The 17,480-nt window shown below is 49.8% G+C and overlaps 1 protein-coding gene across 1 annotated transcript in view; it reads right to left on the reverse strand.

The window, feature by feature from the left end:
- Positions 1-17,480, reverse strand: part of DEPTOR (DEP domain containing MTOR interacting protein) — a 609,509-nt gene that overhangs the window by 97,534 nt on the left and 494,495 nt on the right. The window contains exon 9 of the mRNA XM_078686837.1: positions 16,991-17,095. Coding sequence (XP_078542963.1) covers positions 16,991-17,095 — 105 coding nt within the window. The remainder of the gene's footprint in view (positions 1-16,990; positions 17,096-17,480) is intronic.

A 17,480-nucleotide genomic window follows, 5' to 3' on the forward strand; every position in this document is an offset into this window, starting at 1 on the left:
ATGAAAGATAATAGTTGCTAAGTGCCCAGTGGAGCAGGATGGGGGTGAAGATATTGTGAGGATGTGAGAATAAGGAAAGTAAGTGACATTAAAATCAGTTAATTGGCAATATTCTCTTGCCTAATTTGAATGCAAAAACAAGAAAACCAAAATTTCAGGCGTTTCAACAAAAAGACATACTTCCAATGGTACAATATATGTAACAATTATGGCATGAAGTTGTCACAAAATAGAATGGTTGTCGACGTTTCGACCCTCAATTATGCGCAGGGATAAGTGGTGCCCTTGCTGTGGGGTCTTCTTCAGGACAGTCGGGGGTTTGGTGGGGGGGCAGGCAACCTATTGAAAATATTTAAGAAGCTAAATTAGACACGGAATTGAAGTCCATATAACACAGGGGTATATACATTATAGACTTATGAAGGGACAGAATACCCATGGTCCAACTCCACACGGAACAGTAGATGGTGCCAGAAGGGTAATTATCGACTATCTGAAAGTACTCAGAACCTCCGCTAAGAGAGAGAGGGGGGGGGGGTTTGGACGGGTAAATACCTGTAAGTCCAGTGTGACATCGTGATCACTCGTGGCGTCACAAGGGGTTTACATCACGATTACGTGTCTGTAGAGGAACACGTGGCATTAGTATCAAAACACTAGAAAGAATGGCTTAGTGTCGTGGTTAAGCCAAAACGGGGATAAAAGAAAGTTGAAATAACTGCTTACCGACTGATTGGAAGTCGTAAACAAATTAACGATGTTGGTTAAATTATGTTGCACCTGAAAAATGAAGGCGCAGTCATTAGGCGGATCGTGAAAGAACCATCGGTCGCTGTGAGCATTTCAAATGTGCAATATTGCTGAACACTAAGGTGAAATTGATGCAAAGCATTCGGGGTTAAAACCACTCACCATAGGTAGCGTGGTTCAGGGTTTGTGCTGTTAACGAGACCGCGGGATTGAAAACCTCCGTGGTGTCTCTGGAAGAAAATACATGCACACGTTTTAGAGTTGTGCCATTCACATGGGAAAGCCGGTACTCTAATGTGGAAAAAGGGGAAGGAACTTACTTGAGCCGAATCAATCGGAGCTACAGAACGCCGTCAGACCGAGTCCTAGGTGAATTTCCTGATAGTGATGTAACCATGGTTACAAGGTCATGGGGCGATAGGATAGAACTCGAAGACAGACTGAAGTCTTCGTGCTGGAGATATGACTGATCATTGCCAAGAAACCGTAAATAGTTCAAGAGGGCCATAAAATAGTAGATATAGAACATAATGCGATTAGTATATTGCCTGAGTGACAAGGACAAACGAAAAGAAAAGAAAATACGACCAGGGTATAATCACATAGAGCCGTCAACAGTTCCATTAATAAAGGCTCACTTGAAAAAGTGCAGTTGCCACCCTTCTGGAAGCAGTGCAATTATTGTGATGACTGCACAACGGAAATTAAGAATTGAAGAAATTGCGGCCTGGGCATAAGGAGATACGTAGACCAGTTCTATACATAAAAATCAGTGCAATTATCACCCTCTGGCGTCTGAAACCCAGGGACATGGAGTCATAAGCATCCCATTATGCGTGACCCTCCCTGTGCCAAATTCCAACCATAGATGTATCGTTACCGTAGTTGAAAATATCAATCAGTTAGAACCTTAACAACCTTTAGAGCATTGAAAAAATGGCGTACCTACCATACATGGGGGTATAAGCCACAGCATTCTTTCAAACAATGTTACACTATACCAGGCATATTTCAACATTGGAGGAAATGGCGTACTTCCCAAACATGGGTGTAAGGCCATGTCAATGATAGTAACAATGTCTAATCAATATCTCAGATGGGAGCAACTTAGCTGAATGTATGACAGTGGCTCAGTTGGAGTCTCCTATAATAAACATTACACTTTGAAGAGCCTCACGGTAATATGGCCAGTTGGGAAAATGAACTATCATGCTCATTGAGACCATTGTCAATCGAATCAAAGAAATACATCCATTTTAACTCCCGTGTATTAAGAATCCCTGATATGTCTCCACCCCGAGGGCCTAGAGTAGCCTTTTCAACTACCACCCATTTCAGACTATCTGGGGAGTGTGATAGTGCCTTGAAGTGGTCCACTAGTGGGGCGCCCTGTACCTCACATCTGATCCGACTTTTGTGCTGTAGGATCCTGACTTTGGCCTTTTGTTGGGTTTGCCCGATGTAGATCTTATTACATGGGCAAATTATCGCATAAATGATGTTCACTGAGTTGCAATTAGTGAAACTCTTCAACTTGATTTTGTGATGATGGTATTGAAATTCTTTGGTTTGAACGGTTGAATCGCAGGCTTTGCATTGGCCACATTTGTAATGTCCAGCTCTGGGTGGCAAGTCCCACATAGATGCAATAGTTGGTTGATCGGGTGTCGATAGTAGAGATCGTACCACAAAGTTTTTAATACTCTTGGCCTTCTTGAATGCATGTAAGGGTGTTGCAGATTGATTAACCTCATCTGATACCAAGTGCCAATGATGATTGATGATTGTTAGACGGGGACCTGGAGGGTCGGCCGAGCACAAGGGGAGAGGCCTCCGGTGAGGGCCGTCTCCAGCGATCGTACAGACAAGTAACTTCCCCCCCACAGATGGACACCACACGAAGATCAGAGTAACACCTTTTATAGGCAGTTCTTGAAGTAAGGTAGTACGATACAAGGAGATCAGGACACGATGATCCTCTCAATTCTAGTCTCTAGTAGGGAAAGCGGGTAGCGGGACAGTCTTGGTACCTACGGGTACTGAGGTGAAACGGTGGTAGCTCACAATCCTCGAGCTCGGTGGTCGGACGGGTCGGACCGCGGCAGCGCCAGCAGGTCGTCAAGGATGAGTTCTTCTCCGTGTCTCTCGACTCCAGGATACAACTGCCTTCCTGCTCTGGGGCTGCCTCGGTTATAGGTCTGGCGCCCTTTGATGTCCGGACCCTCGCACTGGGAGGTCGGGAGGTCCGGGATGAGGGAGTCCAGACACCCAGCAGGGGGGTGGAGCCAGCACCCGGGGAGGCTGGGGGCGATCGGCACCTGGCGGGGGAGAGCCATCGACACTTCTTTCTCCCATTAGCCTGCCAAGTGGTCCGTTCACCTCCTGGATGGATGGTGGTGCCGGGATGGCGGGGCCTGGCCGGGCCCAGGGTTGGGGTCGAGCTGAGGCCACACGGCCGCGTGGTGCAGTGTCCAAGATGGCGGCTGGGCCGGGCAATGGGGCTGACGGGGGCCCGGGCCCGTGCACAGAGATATCCGGGAGCAGGCGTCCCGGAGGGGACGGGTTGCGGGTTGCTTCTGCGGGTAGCCCCCGGAGAGCCGGTGTCTGGGCCCTGTCATGCGGGGAGCGAGCGAGCCCTTCGTGGGGCCTGTCCAACATGCGTCCCCCCCAGCTGAAGGCGGGGAGAGTCACCCATCCTCTTGGGGACTCTCCTCGTCGAGGCGGAAAAAGCGGGACAGGCCATCCGCGTTGGCGTGGTCTTGGCCAGGGCGATGCTCCACAGTGAAGTCCATCCCCTGCAGGGAGATGGACCATCGCAATAGTTTGGGGTTCTCCCCCCGCATTTGCATTAGCCATTGCAGGGGCCGATGATCTGTTTGTACCCGGAAGTGGGTTCCGAAGAGGTAAGGCCGGAGCTTCTTGAGGGCCCATACTACTGCGAAGGCCTCTCGCTCAATGGTGCTCCAGCGCTGTTCTCGGGGCAGGAGGCGTCTGCTGATGAAGGCCACTGGTTGGTCGACTCCCTCTGGGTTCAGTTGGGAGAGGACGGCCCCGATGCCATGGTCTGAGGCATCAGTCTGGACGATGAACTCACGGCTGTAGTCGGGGGCCTGGAGCACAGGAGCGGTGCACATGGCGGCCTTCAGCCTCTCGAAGGCCGCTTGACAGTCGGGAGTCCAGTTGACTGTTTTTGGGTTGGTCTTGGATGTGAGTTCCGTGAGGGGCCCCACAATGCTGCCATAGTCCTTTACGAACCGCCGATAGTATCCGGTGAGCCCCAAGAAGGCTCGGACCTCGGTTTGGGTTACGGGGGGGCGCCAGGACTGGATGGCAGCGATCTTGAGCTGGAGGGGGACCACCAGACCGCTCCCCACTTGGTGTCCGAGGTAGGTCACGGACCCCTGGCCGATTTGGCACTTGCTGGCCTTGATTGTGAGGCCGGCCCGTTGGAGGGCCTGCAGGACCCCTCGGAGGTGGCGGAGGTGGTCTGACCAGTGGCGGCTATACACCGCAATGTCGTCCAGGTATGCGGCGCTGAACTCTTCGAGGCCCGCCAATACCTGGTTCACCAGTCGTTGAAACGTGGCTGGAGCGTTTTTCATGCCGAATGGCATCACTCTGAAATGGTAGTGTGCATCCGGGGTGGAGAAAGCGGATCGTTCTTGTGCCCTGGGGGTGAGGCCGATCTGCCAGTAGCCCGCCGTCAGGTCGAAGATGCTTAGGTAGCGGGCCGCCCCCATGCGGTCAACCAGTTCGTCGGCTCGGGGGATGGGGTGAGCGTCGGTTCGGGTGACAGCGTTCAGACCCCGATAGTCGACGCAGAACCGGAGCTCGGGTGTGGTGCCCGGGGCCGCAGCTTTGGGGACCAGTACAACCGGGCTGGCCCAGGGGCTGTCCGAGGGTTCGATGACTCCGAGTGCGAGCATCTTGGAGACTTCTTCTTGGATGCAGGTGCGTACCCGATCTGGTACTCGGTACGGCCGGTGTCGGATAGGAGGACTGTCGCCAGTGTCCACGTCGTGCAGACACCAGGGGGTGACCCCGGGTGTGAGGGAGAATAGGTTTGCAAATTGCAGCAGGAGGGCCCGACAGTCTTGGCGCTGCTCCGGGGTCAGAGCCTCGGAGAGTTGGACCCCGTCCACTGAACTATCTTTTTCCCCGGCCCCCAGTAGGTCAGGGAGGGGCTCGGAGTCCTCTTCCGCCCCACTGTCGGTAGCCATCAGCAGGCTGAGCTCCGAGCGCACGAAGTGGGGTTTGAGTCTGTTGGCGTGGAGGACCCGGAGGGGGTTCCGGGGGGATTCCATGTCGATGAGGTAGGTGACGGGGCTCTTACGCTCGATCACCTTGAAGGGCCCCGTCCATTTGTCCTGTAAGGCACAAGGTTCGATGGGGGACATCACCCATACCTGCTGGCCAGGCTCGAATTCGATGGAGGAGGCATGTTGATCGTACCACTTCTTCATGTCCTCCTGACTGGCTTCAAGATTGGCTTTGGCGAGCTCTCTGAATCGCCGGGTCTGATTACGGAGGGTCAGGAGGTACTTGTAGACGTCTGGAGGGGTCTTCAGGGGGGCCATTTCCCACTCTTCTTTAACTAGGCTGAGAGGCCCGCGAACAGGGTGTCCGTACAGGAGTTCGAAAGGGCTGAAGCCGAGGGACTTCTGGGGGACTTCTCGGTAGGCGAAGAGGAGGCACGGTAGTAGCACGTCCCACTGGCGGCGTAGGGGTTCTTCCAGCCCCATGATCATCCCCTTGAGAGTGCGGTTGAATCGCTCGACCAGTCCGTTTCCTTGCGGGTGATAGGGGGTCGTGAATTGGTAGGTGACTCCGCACTGTTGCCATAGGGATTTCATATATTTTGAAATAAAGTTCGTGCCCCTGTCGCTGACGACTTCCCTGGGGAAGCCCACTCGAGAGAAGATCCCCATTAAGGCTCGACCTACCACTGGTGCTGTTACAGTTCGAAGGGGAACCGCCTCAGGATAACGGGTGGCGTGGTCCACCAGGACCAGGATGAATCGATGCCCTTGTGCTGTTCGGGGGTCCAGGGGCCCCACAATGTCTATTCCCACCCTTTCGAACGGGGTGGTCACAACGGGGAATGGTTGCAGAGGTGCCTTGAGTTTGCGGCCGCTCTTCCCGCTGGCCTGGCAGGTCGGGCAGGACCGGCAGTGGGTGGAGACGTCATTTCTCATTTTCGGCCAGTAAAAGTGAGTCACCAGGCGGTTGTATGTTTTGTCTTGCCCCAAGTGTCCAGCCAGGGGGACATCATGGGCCAAGTTCAGAAGGAAGTCTCTGAAACGGAGGGGCACCACCAGCACTCGACTGGCCCCCAGTTCCGCTATTCTTTGTTCGCTGTACAGTAGGTCTTTTTCCCAATAGATCCAGTGGGCCCCTGCGGTGTCTCCTGCGCCCTGGGCGAGCGCTTGCTGTCGCAGTCCCTCGAGGGAGGGACATGTCTTTTGCTCTTGCCGGAATTGTTCTAGGGTGGGCCCCCCTTCCTGACGCCACTGAGCCAGGTCCGGAAGGTCTTGGGGCTGAGCGGGCTCTTCGTTGGTTTGTTCCGGGGTGTCGGTAGGGATGGAGTCTCCCTCTGGAGCGATCGGGGGAGGAGGTGCTGGCCATTCGGGTTCTTCAGATCTAGGGATGGTGTCGGCGGCCATGGACCGGGTTGTTACGCACGCCCAGCCCGGGAGGCCTAACATCCCCAGGTGCTCTCTTCTTTCAACGGTTGCCCACGGGGAACTCTCGAGATCGTTCCCCAGGAGGCAGTCCACGGGGGCATCGTCGCGGACAGTCACTTTTAACATACCGGAGACTCCTCCCCATTCAAAGGGGACGCAGGCCATCCGACACAGGCTCTCCGAATTGTCGGCCGATCGGACGGGGCAAAGAACGTTTGGCAGAATTTGTTCTGGGGTCACCAGGTGACAACGGACGGCCGTCACACTGGCCCCTGTGTCACGCAGGGCTTCGGCCTTACGCCCATTTATGTTCACCCACTGGCTGTATTTCCTGGTGTTGGCTGGTAGGGGAGCCCGCGGGATCAGGTCTCTTCCCCCTAGGCAGGCCAGGGTCATGGCGGCAGGTTCCCACTCGGGCTGCTCCTGCTCATACTCTTCAGGCTCTTCGGAGACTTGCTCTTCTCCTAGGGCGGCGGCAGCCACCTGGCGGGGTCCGGGGGTCTGGTTCTTTGGGCAGGTTGGGTCACTGGCATAGTGGCCGACTCGCTGGCATCGATGACACGTAACGTTGGCTCGGAACCCTGGGCGCATCGGGGGGTTGCCCCGGCCGGCCGGGGGCGGGGTGTTGTTGGTGGGAGCGGCCGGGACGGCGTCTCTGCCCCGGCCCTGTCCTCCTCCTCCTCCTCGGGGACGATGATGACCTTGGTTGGTTCTGTTCTGCTCGGTTGGCCCACTCCGGGTCACTCGGGTGCTCTCCCATCGGTCAGCCTCGGCGGCGAGCTGCCGTGGGTCAGTCAATTTACTGTCGAGGAGGTGCTGCCTTAGCTCGACGAAGCAGTTGTTGGAGAGGTGCTCCCACACAATGAGGTTGAAGAGCTGTTCGTAGGTTGTTACGTTGCTACCCTTGATCCATCCCTCGAAGGCTCGGCTGAAATAGTTCACATATTCTATCCAGGTTGTACCCGGGATCCGGGTGCAGTTGCGGAACCTCTGGCGGTACATCTCGGGCGTCAGCCCATATCGACTGAGGAGGACGGCCTTCATGTGGTCATAGGACGTCATTTGATGGTCCGGAAGCTGCAGCAGGGCATCCCGGCCTTCATTGACGAATCTCCCCCATAGACCGGCTCCCCAGTCACTTCGAGCGATCCGGTGGGCAGTCATGGCGATCTCGTAGGCCTTGAACCACTGCTGTATGTCGTCGTTCCGATAGTATTCCCGGACCACATCCTTGGGGATGTGGACCTTCTGTTCGGTAATACCTGGGGGGCGCGGTTGCTCGGGCACCCCTAGGTCTTTGTTCTGTTTGCGCATTTCTATCTCCGCTAGCTTGCACTCGTGTTCGTATGCCAGTCTTTTCTCTTCGAGTTCTCTCTGTCTCTGCTTTTCCTCTCGCTCTTCTTGGAGCCGTAAGTGTTCTAAGTTCATCTTTTGTTCTGCCAGTTTCAATTCTCCGTCTAATTTGAGCCGTGCCAACTCTAACTCGTGTAGTCTATTTTTCTCTCGTTCTCGGATCTCTTCCCGGGAGAGATCCGTTCTCCTTTCCTCCGTCAGAGTGGTGTTTGTCTCCGGTGCTTCGGGGTCCCGGGGTCCGGCGATATTTGTCTCTGCCCAGGATTCTAGGGCGTGTTTGAAGTCCTCTTTCGTGCTCAGACCGGTGGTGGCAATGCCTAGTTCTATGCAAAATTGTTTTAGCTCTCGGTGGTTGTACTCTTCCAGTTTTTCCATCTGGAATTTCTCTGCAGATCCGCTCTCTCTGGTCGTCATTGTGGATTAGTCGTAGGGTGAGTTACTCTCTGTACGGTTACGCGTTGGTTCGGATCGCGCCGCTGGCCACCAATGTTAAACGGGGACCTGGAGGGTCGGCCGAGCACAAGGGGAGAGGCCTCCGGTGAGGGCCGTCTCCAGCGATCGTACAGACAAGTAACTTCCCCCCCACAGATGGACACCACACGAAGATCAGAGTAACACCTTTTATAGGCAGTTCTTGAAGTAAGGTAGTACGATACAAGGAGATCAGGACACGATGATCCTCTCAATTCTAGTCTCTAGTAGGGAAAGGGGGTAGCGGGACAGTCTTGGTACCTACGGGTACTGAGGTGAAACGGTGGTAGCTCACAATCCTCGAGCTCGGTGGTCGGACGGGTCGGACCGCGGCAGCGCCAGCAGGTCGTCAAGGATGAGTTCTTCTCCGTGTCTCTCGACTCCAGGATACAACTGCCTTCCTGCTCTGGGGCTGCCTCGGTTATAGGTCTGGCGCCCTTTGATGTCCGGACCCTCGCACTGGGAGGTCGGGAGGTCCGGGATGAGGGAGTCCAGACACCCAGCAGGGGGGTGGAGCCAGCACCCGGGGAGGCTGGGGGCGATCGGCACCTGGCGGGGGAGAGCCATCGACACTTCTTTCTCCCATTAGCCTGCCAAGTGGTCCGTTCACCTCCTGGATGGATGGTGGTGCCGGGATGGCGGGGCCTGGCCGGGCCCAGGGTTGGGGTCGAGCTGAGGCCACGCGGCCGCGTGGTGCAGTGTCCAAGATGGCGGCTGGGCCGGGCAATGGGGCTGACGGGGGCCCGGGCCCGTGACACAGAGATATCCGGGAGCAGGCGTCCCGGAGGGGACGGGTTGCGGGTTGCTTCTGCGGGTAGCCCCCGGAGAGACGGTGTCTGGGCCCTGTCATGCGGGGAGGGAGCGAGCCCTTCGTGGGGCCTGTCCAACAATGATATGTTTAATCTTATTGCTCTTTGTGTTGAAGGTAGTTACACAAACCATGCGTTGTTCATCTTGAGTATCTTTCACTCTAGGTGTAAGCAGTTCGTCTCTAGGATAGAACCAAGCACGTTTGCGTGCCTGCTTGACCAGACGTCTCGGGTACCCCCGTTGGTGAAGTCGGTTGGCCAGATCCTCTGATTCGGAGAAGAAATGTTCTTTGACAGAGCAATTTCTTCGAATCCGTAGAAATTGCCCGAATGGCAAATTGTCACGAAGAGCTCGCGGGTGGTGGCTGTTATAAGAAAGCAGTGAGTTCCTTTCAGCCGGTTTCCGAAATAGTTTGGTACGCAATATCCCAGATTCCTGATAGATGGTAATATCAAGGAAGTCGATGGTTTGACTGTCAGATTGAATGGTAAATTTTACATTGACCGATTGTTGATTGAGCCAGGTGAAAAAAGAATCCAGATCAACTTGATTTCCATTCCAGATTAGAAGAATGTCATCGATGTACCGCATCCAGAGACCTATCTGGTCTCTGAATGGGTTCACCGAATTGAGGACTGTGTCTTCCTCAAAAGCCGCCATATAGAGGATAGCCACATCCGGGGCGAAGGGAGCCCCCATCGCCACTCCAGATGTCTGTAGGTAAAATGTATTCATAAATATGAAGAAATTCTTAGTCATCGCTATTTGGAGTAAAGCCAAGATAAAATCAGCTGGAACCTGTACAGGGGCAGGTCGTCGTTGCAGACAGTGAGAAATCACCATGAGAGCCTCTTGTTGAGGGATGCAAGTGTACAATGAAACCACGTCACATGTGGCTAATCTTTGTTGATGGGGATCAAAAGGCAAATTTTCGATGATGTTAATGGTATGCATCGTGTCCCTTAGGTAGGATGGAGTGGACTCGGCTAGAGGTTTTAGAAAGAAGTCTATATATTTACCCAATGGCTCGAGGATGGAGCCACATCCCGAGACGATGGGACACCCAGGAGGGTCCACCATACTTTTATGGATTTTGGGTATAGTGTATATCGTAGCCAAGCGAGGATGTTTTTGATTGAGAAATTGAAATTCATTGTCTGATAGGAAACCTTGTTCGAGGCCGGCCTGGGTTAGTTCCAAGATTTCAAGAGCAATGGCTTTGGTGGGGTCACTTCTCAGTAGTTTGTAGCTCATGTTGTCATTGAGTTGGCGAAGAATTTCCGATTCATAGGTGGAGGAGTCTTGAACCACAATGGCCCCACCCTTGTCCGCAGGCTTAACCACTACTTTGGTGTTTAGAGCTAGTGACTGAAGTGCAGCCTTCTCGATCTTACTTGTATTGTACCTAGTATAGGAATTGGCGTGAAGGAGTTGTTGCACATCTCTCCACACGACAGCCTCGTATGCCAAGATTTTATGTGACATGGTATTAGCATACGGGACAAAGGTCGAGGGTGTTCTGAGTCCAGTCACTGATAGATTGGGTTGTGATTGTGAGTTGCGAAAGAAGTATTTAAGTCGAATCTTGCGGAAGAATCGGAAAAGTTCAGTGCGCACAATGAAGTCATCTGGTTTGTACGTGGGGACATAAGAAAGTCCTTTACTGAGTATTTTCAATTCGTCATTACTCAAAGTATGTTGAGATAAGTTGACAACAGGATTGGATGCATTCGTTGTCTCTACCATCTGTAAGTTTTGTTGCGAGTCGTCCTTTCGCCATGTTGCTCGGGTTGGAACTGAACTTGCTTTGAAGCTTGTCCGCGTCCTCCATCCCAGTTGTTCGGATTGTGTTGAGGGCCACGTTGTTGGCCTCTTGGCCAATTGGATCCTCTGCCCCGTGGGGGTCTCCATGGACGTTGTCCTAAAAAAGGATTGTACTGATATTGTTGGTGATCGTAGTCAGAATAATTGTAAAAGTTGCTGGGACCAGCCTGCTCTTGATCACCTTCAGAGCTGTAAGAGGAATCTGAAAAGGTTTGAAAGTTGCGTCTGCCGCGATATGAACCACGGCCTCTATTGATGAATCGGCCCTGATTGTCTTGGCGAAAGTAATCTTCCTGTAGGTATGGGTAAGTTTTCTTCTAGTCGTATAAACGCAAATCCCTGGCTAATTTCTCGAGTTTGCGATTCTGAGTGGTTAAATCAAAATCCTTCAGGGATGCCTCCAAGTTGGTTAGTGTTTCCTTGGCACTGGCAAAATTCGCATCAGCAGCAATCTCGGCTTTGAGAGTCTTAATCTCAGCTGCGATCAGGTGAATTTGTTCAGCAGCGGTTTCAACCCCTAACACCATCCAATGGCGGGAGCAATTGTTTGATATATGGGTGAACCCTTCTTTAAACTTTGACACTTCAATGAAAATAGCTGGTTCTATTTTAATTTGTAATCCCACAGGGATAATGTTCTCTTTAAGATATCTAGTGAGAAGATGGCCGTGCCAACTGGTACGGACCAACTTTTTCTCAAGACGCTCCAGGCGTGAGATCTTATCTTTCAGGGTAAAGTCGATAGATGGAATGTTAGTGGAGAGGAAGATGTTATCTGGATTGTCCAAAAGTCTCTCTATATAATCCTCAGAGTAGGAAAGAAGTTCTCTTTCCACCATCGTGTGTTGGCAATGATGGAATGGAACAATGAAACCTCGCAGACCAGCGTCTGCACGAAGTAAAGTATAAATAAGGGGGTTTACCCAAACAGAGTCACTGGGACCTGGGTTCGAATAGTACTAGGAGGAAGGGGCCCCAGTGTATACAACAATTACTACACAATAATCAAAAACTGACACATATAGAACAGTCAATGTATCCACATTGTTTTATTATCAATGGGATAAAGTATATTGAATATACAACACAAATTCTTGAAAGATAATAGTTGCTAAGTGCCCAGTGGAGCAGGATGGGGGTGAAGATATTGTGAGGATGTGAGAATAAGGAAAGTAAGTGACATTAAAATCAGTTAATTGGCAATATTCTCTTGCCTAATTTGAATGCAAAAACAAGAAAACCAAAATTTCAGGTGTTTCAACAAAAAGACATACTTCCAATGGTACAATATATGTAACAATTATGGCATGAAGTTGTCACAAAATAGAATGGTTGTCGACGTTTCGACCCTCAATTATGCGCAGGGATAAGTGGTGCCCTTGCTGTGGGGTCTTCTTCAGGACAGTCGGGGGTTTGGTGGGGGGGCAGGCAACCTATTGAAAATATTTAAGAAGCTAAATTAGACACGGGATTGAAGTCCATATAACACAGGGGTATATACATTATAGACTTATGAAGGGACAGAATACCCATGGTCCAACTCCACACGGAACAGTAGATGGTGCCAGAAGGGTAATTATCGACTATCTGAAAGTACTCAGAACCTCCGCTAAGAGAGAGAGGGGGGGGGGTTTGGACGGGTAAATACCTGTAAGTCCAGTGTGACATCGTGATCACTCGTGGCGTCACAAGGGGTTTACATCACGATTACGTGTCTGTAGAGGAACACGTGGCATTAGTATCAAAACACTAGAAAGAATGGTTTAGTGTCGTGGTTAAGCCAAAACGGGGTGTCAAAACGGGTGTCAGTCATGTGGGCATGTGAAAGTGTAGGGCCCTTGAATGGCACTGTCTGTTGATGTGAGAGGTGTAATGTGCTGGGCCTGTGGCTGGCGGTGTGAATGGTTTTGTGTGTGTCACGCATAAAAGGTGTGTGAATTACCTGTAAAGCGGTTGTTGCCTTGATGCAGCTTTACAGCTCCTGAGCTGTGAGTCATTGGTTCACTTTTTTGACCTTTGAATTATTAACAGTGTATTTCGTTTTTGTTGTCTCTCTTTGAACCTTTCACTCACCCTCATGCCAAATCCAACCAGTATGTGTGTGTACTTGAGGAACAGATGGTTGTGAAGTAACACTTGTCTTTTCTACCTTTCTCAGCCAGGTTGCACACTGTCTGTATGGAAAATCTACAAGCATTAGATATTTTTGCAAATCAGACACCCAGGGGAATACAGGGTGGTGTGCTCTCGTGGATCCCATTGAGTTTTCGTACCCACAAAGCCCTGCAAAACTCAAAATGTGACTAAATATCACACATTTTCCATGCATTTCTGTGCTATATTCTTCCAGAATCAAAAGAAAACCACACATTTGCTACCACCCAGCGTACTCCCAGCTCTCTCGATAAAAAGGCTACCTCCCTTGTGTGGGTGGGCCAAGTGCCTGCAACAGGGAAGGGCCCAAAACGTATTGTGAACACATCAAAATTATCCATCACAAAATTAGCTGTTTTTGAAAGGGGGGCACCTGCGTTTTTAGTCCAGGGCTCATCAGCCATCTAGGGAAACCTACCAAACCCAGACATTTCTGAAAGCTAGACACCTAGAGTCCATGGTAGGTGTCGTTTGCATGGTTTGCACAGTTTTCCTTATCCAGAATTCCCAGCAAACCTCAAATTTAGCTAAAATGTCACATTTTCCTCACATTCTATGGGGCAAAGTTGTGGGATCAGCGGACCAGCACAAATTTCCTACCTCCCAGTGTTTCCCCAGGTCTCCCAATAAAAATGCTACCTCACTTGTGTGGGTGGGCCAAGTGCCCATGACAGGCAAGGGCCCAAAACATATTGTGGATGCATCAAAATAATCCATCACAAAATAACCTTTTTTTGCAAGGGGGGTATCTGCGTTTTTGGTCCCAGGCTCGGCAGTCCTCTAGGGAAAGCTATCAAACCCAGATATTTCTGAAAACTAAACACCAGGGGGAGTCCAGGGAGGTGTGGTTTACGTGACTCCCCCAACATTTTCTTACCCAGAATTCCTTGCAAACCTCAAACTTAGCTAAAAAGTCACATTTTTCTAACATTTCTGTGCGGCAAAGTTGTTAGAGCAGAGGGCCGGTACAAATGTCCTACCACCCAGCATTCCCCTTGGTCTCCCGATAAAAATGATACCTCACTTGTGTGCGTTCCCAAAGCAGATTCAGCTTAAAAAAGTATAAAATGAAAAACCGAGAGGAAACCAAAGTGGGTCCAAAAAGGCAATCCCTATACATTTTTGGCCCTTCCCTTTCGCAGGCGTTTGGTCCACCCACACAAGTGAGGTATCATTTTCATCAGGAGACCGAGGGCAACTCTGGGTGGTAGGACATTTGTGCTGGCCGTTTTCTGTCACGGGCACTAGAACTACCCACACAAGTGAGACACCATTTTTCTCGGGTGACTTGGGGGAATACCGCAGTGGTTGGTGGAAAAAAAATAAGTGCCGTGCTCTTGTCAGGAGGCAGCATGCACCAGCCCATTTCTCCTGTTAGCGCTGCCTTAAACAGAACCAACTGCTAACTGTGAAAGTTGGGAGAGGGTGTGGTGTAATGGCCAGAGCTGCAGACTTTAGAGGTGGGGAACCAGGTTCATATCCTGCAGTCGGCTCAACATCCTGTGATTCTGGGCAAATCACTTAATCTCCCCATAAATTAATGTGACCTTAATTGTGCTAGTGAAAATCACCAGTGTTGATGATTAAGTGCAGGTGCTGAGCACCGGAAACCACCTGCTCAAATTAAGCACTGGAATGCCGGGTGGACAGAAGTTTGTGGCTGTCTGCAGATTCCAGAACATTCCATCACAGAAATGTGATGAAATATGTTTTTTTTAGTCAAAGTTTGAGTTTTCAAGGGATTCTGGGTAAAAAACGTGGTGAATGCCATGCAAGTCACCCACCCCAGATACCTCTAGGTGTCTAGTTTTAAAAAATGAACAGGTTAGCTAGGTTTCCATAGGTGCCAACTGAGCTACCCACAGTGGAAAAAAAGGCTTAGTTTTCGGTGGAAAAATGTGATGCGTCCATGTTGCGCTTTTTAGCCGTTTCCTGTCGAGGGGACTAGGCCTACACAAGTGAGGCACCGTTTTTATCAGGAGTCTTGGGGGAGTGCCAGGTGGGCAGAAGTTTGTGTCTCTCCACAAATTCCGGAATTTTCCATCACAGATATGTGAGACTGTTTAGTCAAAGTTTGACGTTTGCAAGGGATTCTGGGTAAAAAACATGGTGAGAGCCACACTAGTCAGTCTACCCTGGATGTCCCTAGGTGTCTAGTTTTGAAAAACGTACAAGTTGGCTAGGTTTCCGTAGGTGCCGGCTGACCTAGAGTTCAAAATCTAGAGCTACCCACATTGGAAAAAAAGGCTCAGTTTTCGGTGGGAAAATATGATGTGTTGATGTTGCACTTTGGGCCATTTCTTGTTGTGGGCACTAGACCTACCCACACAAGTGAGGTAGCATTTGTATTGGGGGACTTAGGGGAATGCTGGGTGGATGGAAGTGCGTGGCTCCCCACTGATTTTAGAACCTTCCATCACAAAAATATGATGAAAATGTGTCTTTTTAGACAACTTTTGAAGATTCCCCTGGGTGTCTAGTTTAAAAAAAAGTACAGGGGCCCAGATTTCACAGCTAGGCTCATTGCAAAAAAAGGGTCAGTTTTGAGTGGAAAAATGCAGTGTGTCCACATTGCATTTTGGGCTGTTTCCTGTCACAGGCAATAGGCCTACCCACAAAGTGAGGTACCATTGTTATCGGGAGACTTAGGGGACAGTGTTTTTACCAATTGTCTTTCGCTGCATTTGCACCTTCCAAATGTAAGACAGTGTGTAAGAAAGAAGTCATTTTAAGAAATGCACTCTAATTCACATGCTAGTATGGGTACCCACAAATTCAGAGACGTGCAAATAATCACTGCTTCTAAACTCCATATCTTGGCCCATTTCAGAAATACATAGGTTTCCTTGATACCTTTTTTTCACTATACTTTACAGAACAAATTGCTGAATACCCATTATAAAATGAAAAACCATTGCAGTGTGCAGCTCAGTTATTGGCTCTGCGTACCTTGGGTTCTTGGTGAACCAACAAGCCCTATATATCCCGCAGCCAGAAGGGTCCAGCGGACGTGACAGTATATTGCTTTTTCAATAGTCTGCCATAGTAAAAAGTCAAAGATGAAATGTAGACATAAATGTCTGTGTTTTCCAACTCAATTTCAACATTTATTTATTTCAACGGTTACTTTTTATAGGAAAAACATTATGGATCTACACACATGACCCTCTTGTTGAATTTAGAATGGTGTCTACTTTTCAGAAATGTATAGCTTTTCGGCATACTACATTGGTTTCACACTCATTTCTAGCACTAACTGGAAGGAGGTTGAAAGCACAAAAAAATAGTAAAAATTGGCTATTCCTAGTAAAAAGGATGTTGAAAATTGTGTTTTTCTGATACAAGCCTGCCTGTTCCTGAAAGCTGGGAAGATGGTGATGTTAGCACGGCAAACCCTTCATTGATGCCATTGACAGGAAAAAAACAGACGCCTTCTTCTACAGAAATTGTTTCCCATTCTCCCCCAAAAACCCAAACTGTAGCTGTATTTTGTCTAATTTCTCGTTCTCCTCCTGAGGAGTCCACAAACCCTGGGTGTTTTTAGAATACAAAGGATGTTGGAAAAAAGGCCACCAATTTGGCATGGATACCTTATGTGGACAAAACGTTATGGGGTCCTAAACGCGATCTACACCAAATAGCCAAAAAAAGGCTTAGCACAGGGGAGGACTAGCAGTGAAGTGGTTAAATTAGTGCACCCAGTTCACACATTATACGATAAAGCCCAATGTCTTTAAGGTACAACTTTCTTTCGCTCTTCCTACTTCTCCTCTTGCTGACAGCAGAGAATATGCTATTCCTCCAGCAGAGTCCTTATTTCATTTGCCAAGCACATTTATGTATATATCAGAAGAGATGAAATGCAAAAAAAACGGATAAAACGTACCCGTGGATCTATATCAGTGACCAAAACATGACATCAGAAAAAGTTTAAAAGAACATACCTTCATCCCAGCTGCAGCGGCAGGGCCGCTGGGATCCACAGCTTGAATAAAGCATGGCTTACTTCCCCGTACAACAAAGCCCCACCCTACTGCATCACCAACAACCTAAAAAGAAATAGGCAAGAATGGGTTGCTGTCCGGAAATAAGACTAGCTATACATTTTACAACTGATTCATTGCTGTAAATGAGGAGTGCCTTTGTACTGTGAATTGTAAGAGTTGCCTTCAACTCTTTGTGCTGTCTCGAAATGGGCTGCATTTTTAGAAGGAGCTGGCTGGCCAAATTTATAGCACAACAAGGTGAGCAACATGTTTCAAGCACCTTGTAGGAACTCGAACATATTAGATATTAGTTATGTATGGCACAGTCTTATTAGCCTTACGTGAACAAACAAAAATCATAAATATAAAATAGGCACTTCCATAAATCCACAGAGAGTATTTGGGTCAACTCTCTTCATCCACTGACCTGTTCAATTGCAAATCACAT

This window comes from Lissotriton helveticus, chromosome 4_1 (genome assembly GCF_964261635.1).
Source record: "Lissotriton helveticus chromosome 4_1, aLisHel1.1, whole genome shotgun sequence".
In the NCBI taxonomy this organism is placed as follows: Eukaryota; Metazoa; Chordata; class Amphibia; order Caudata; family Salamandridae; genus Lissotriton; species Lissotriton helveticus.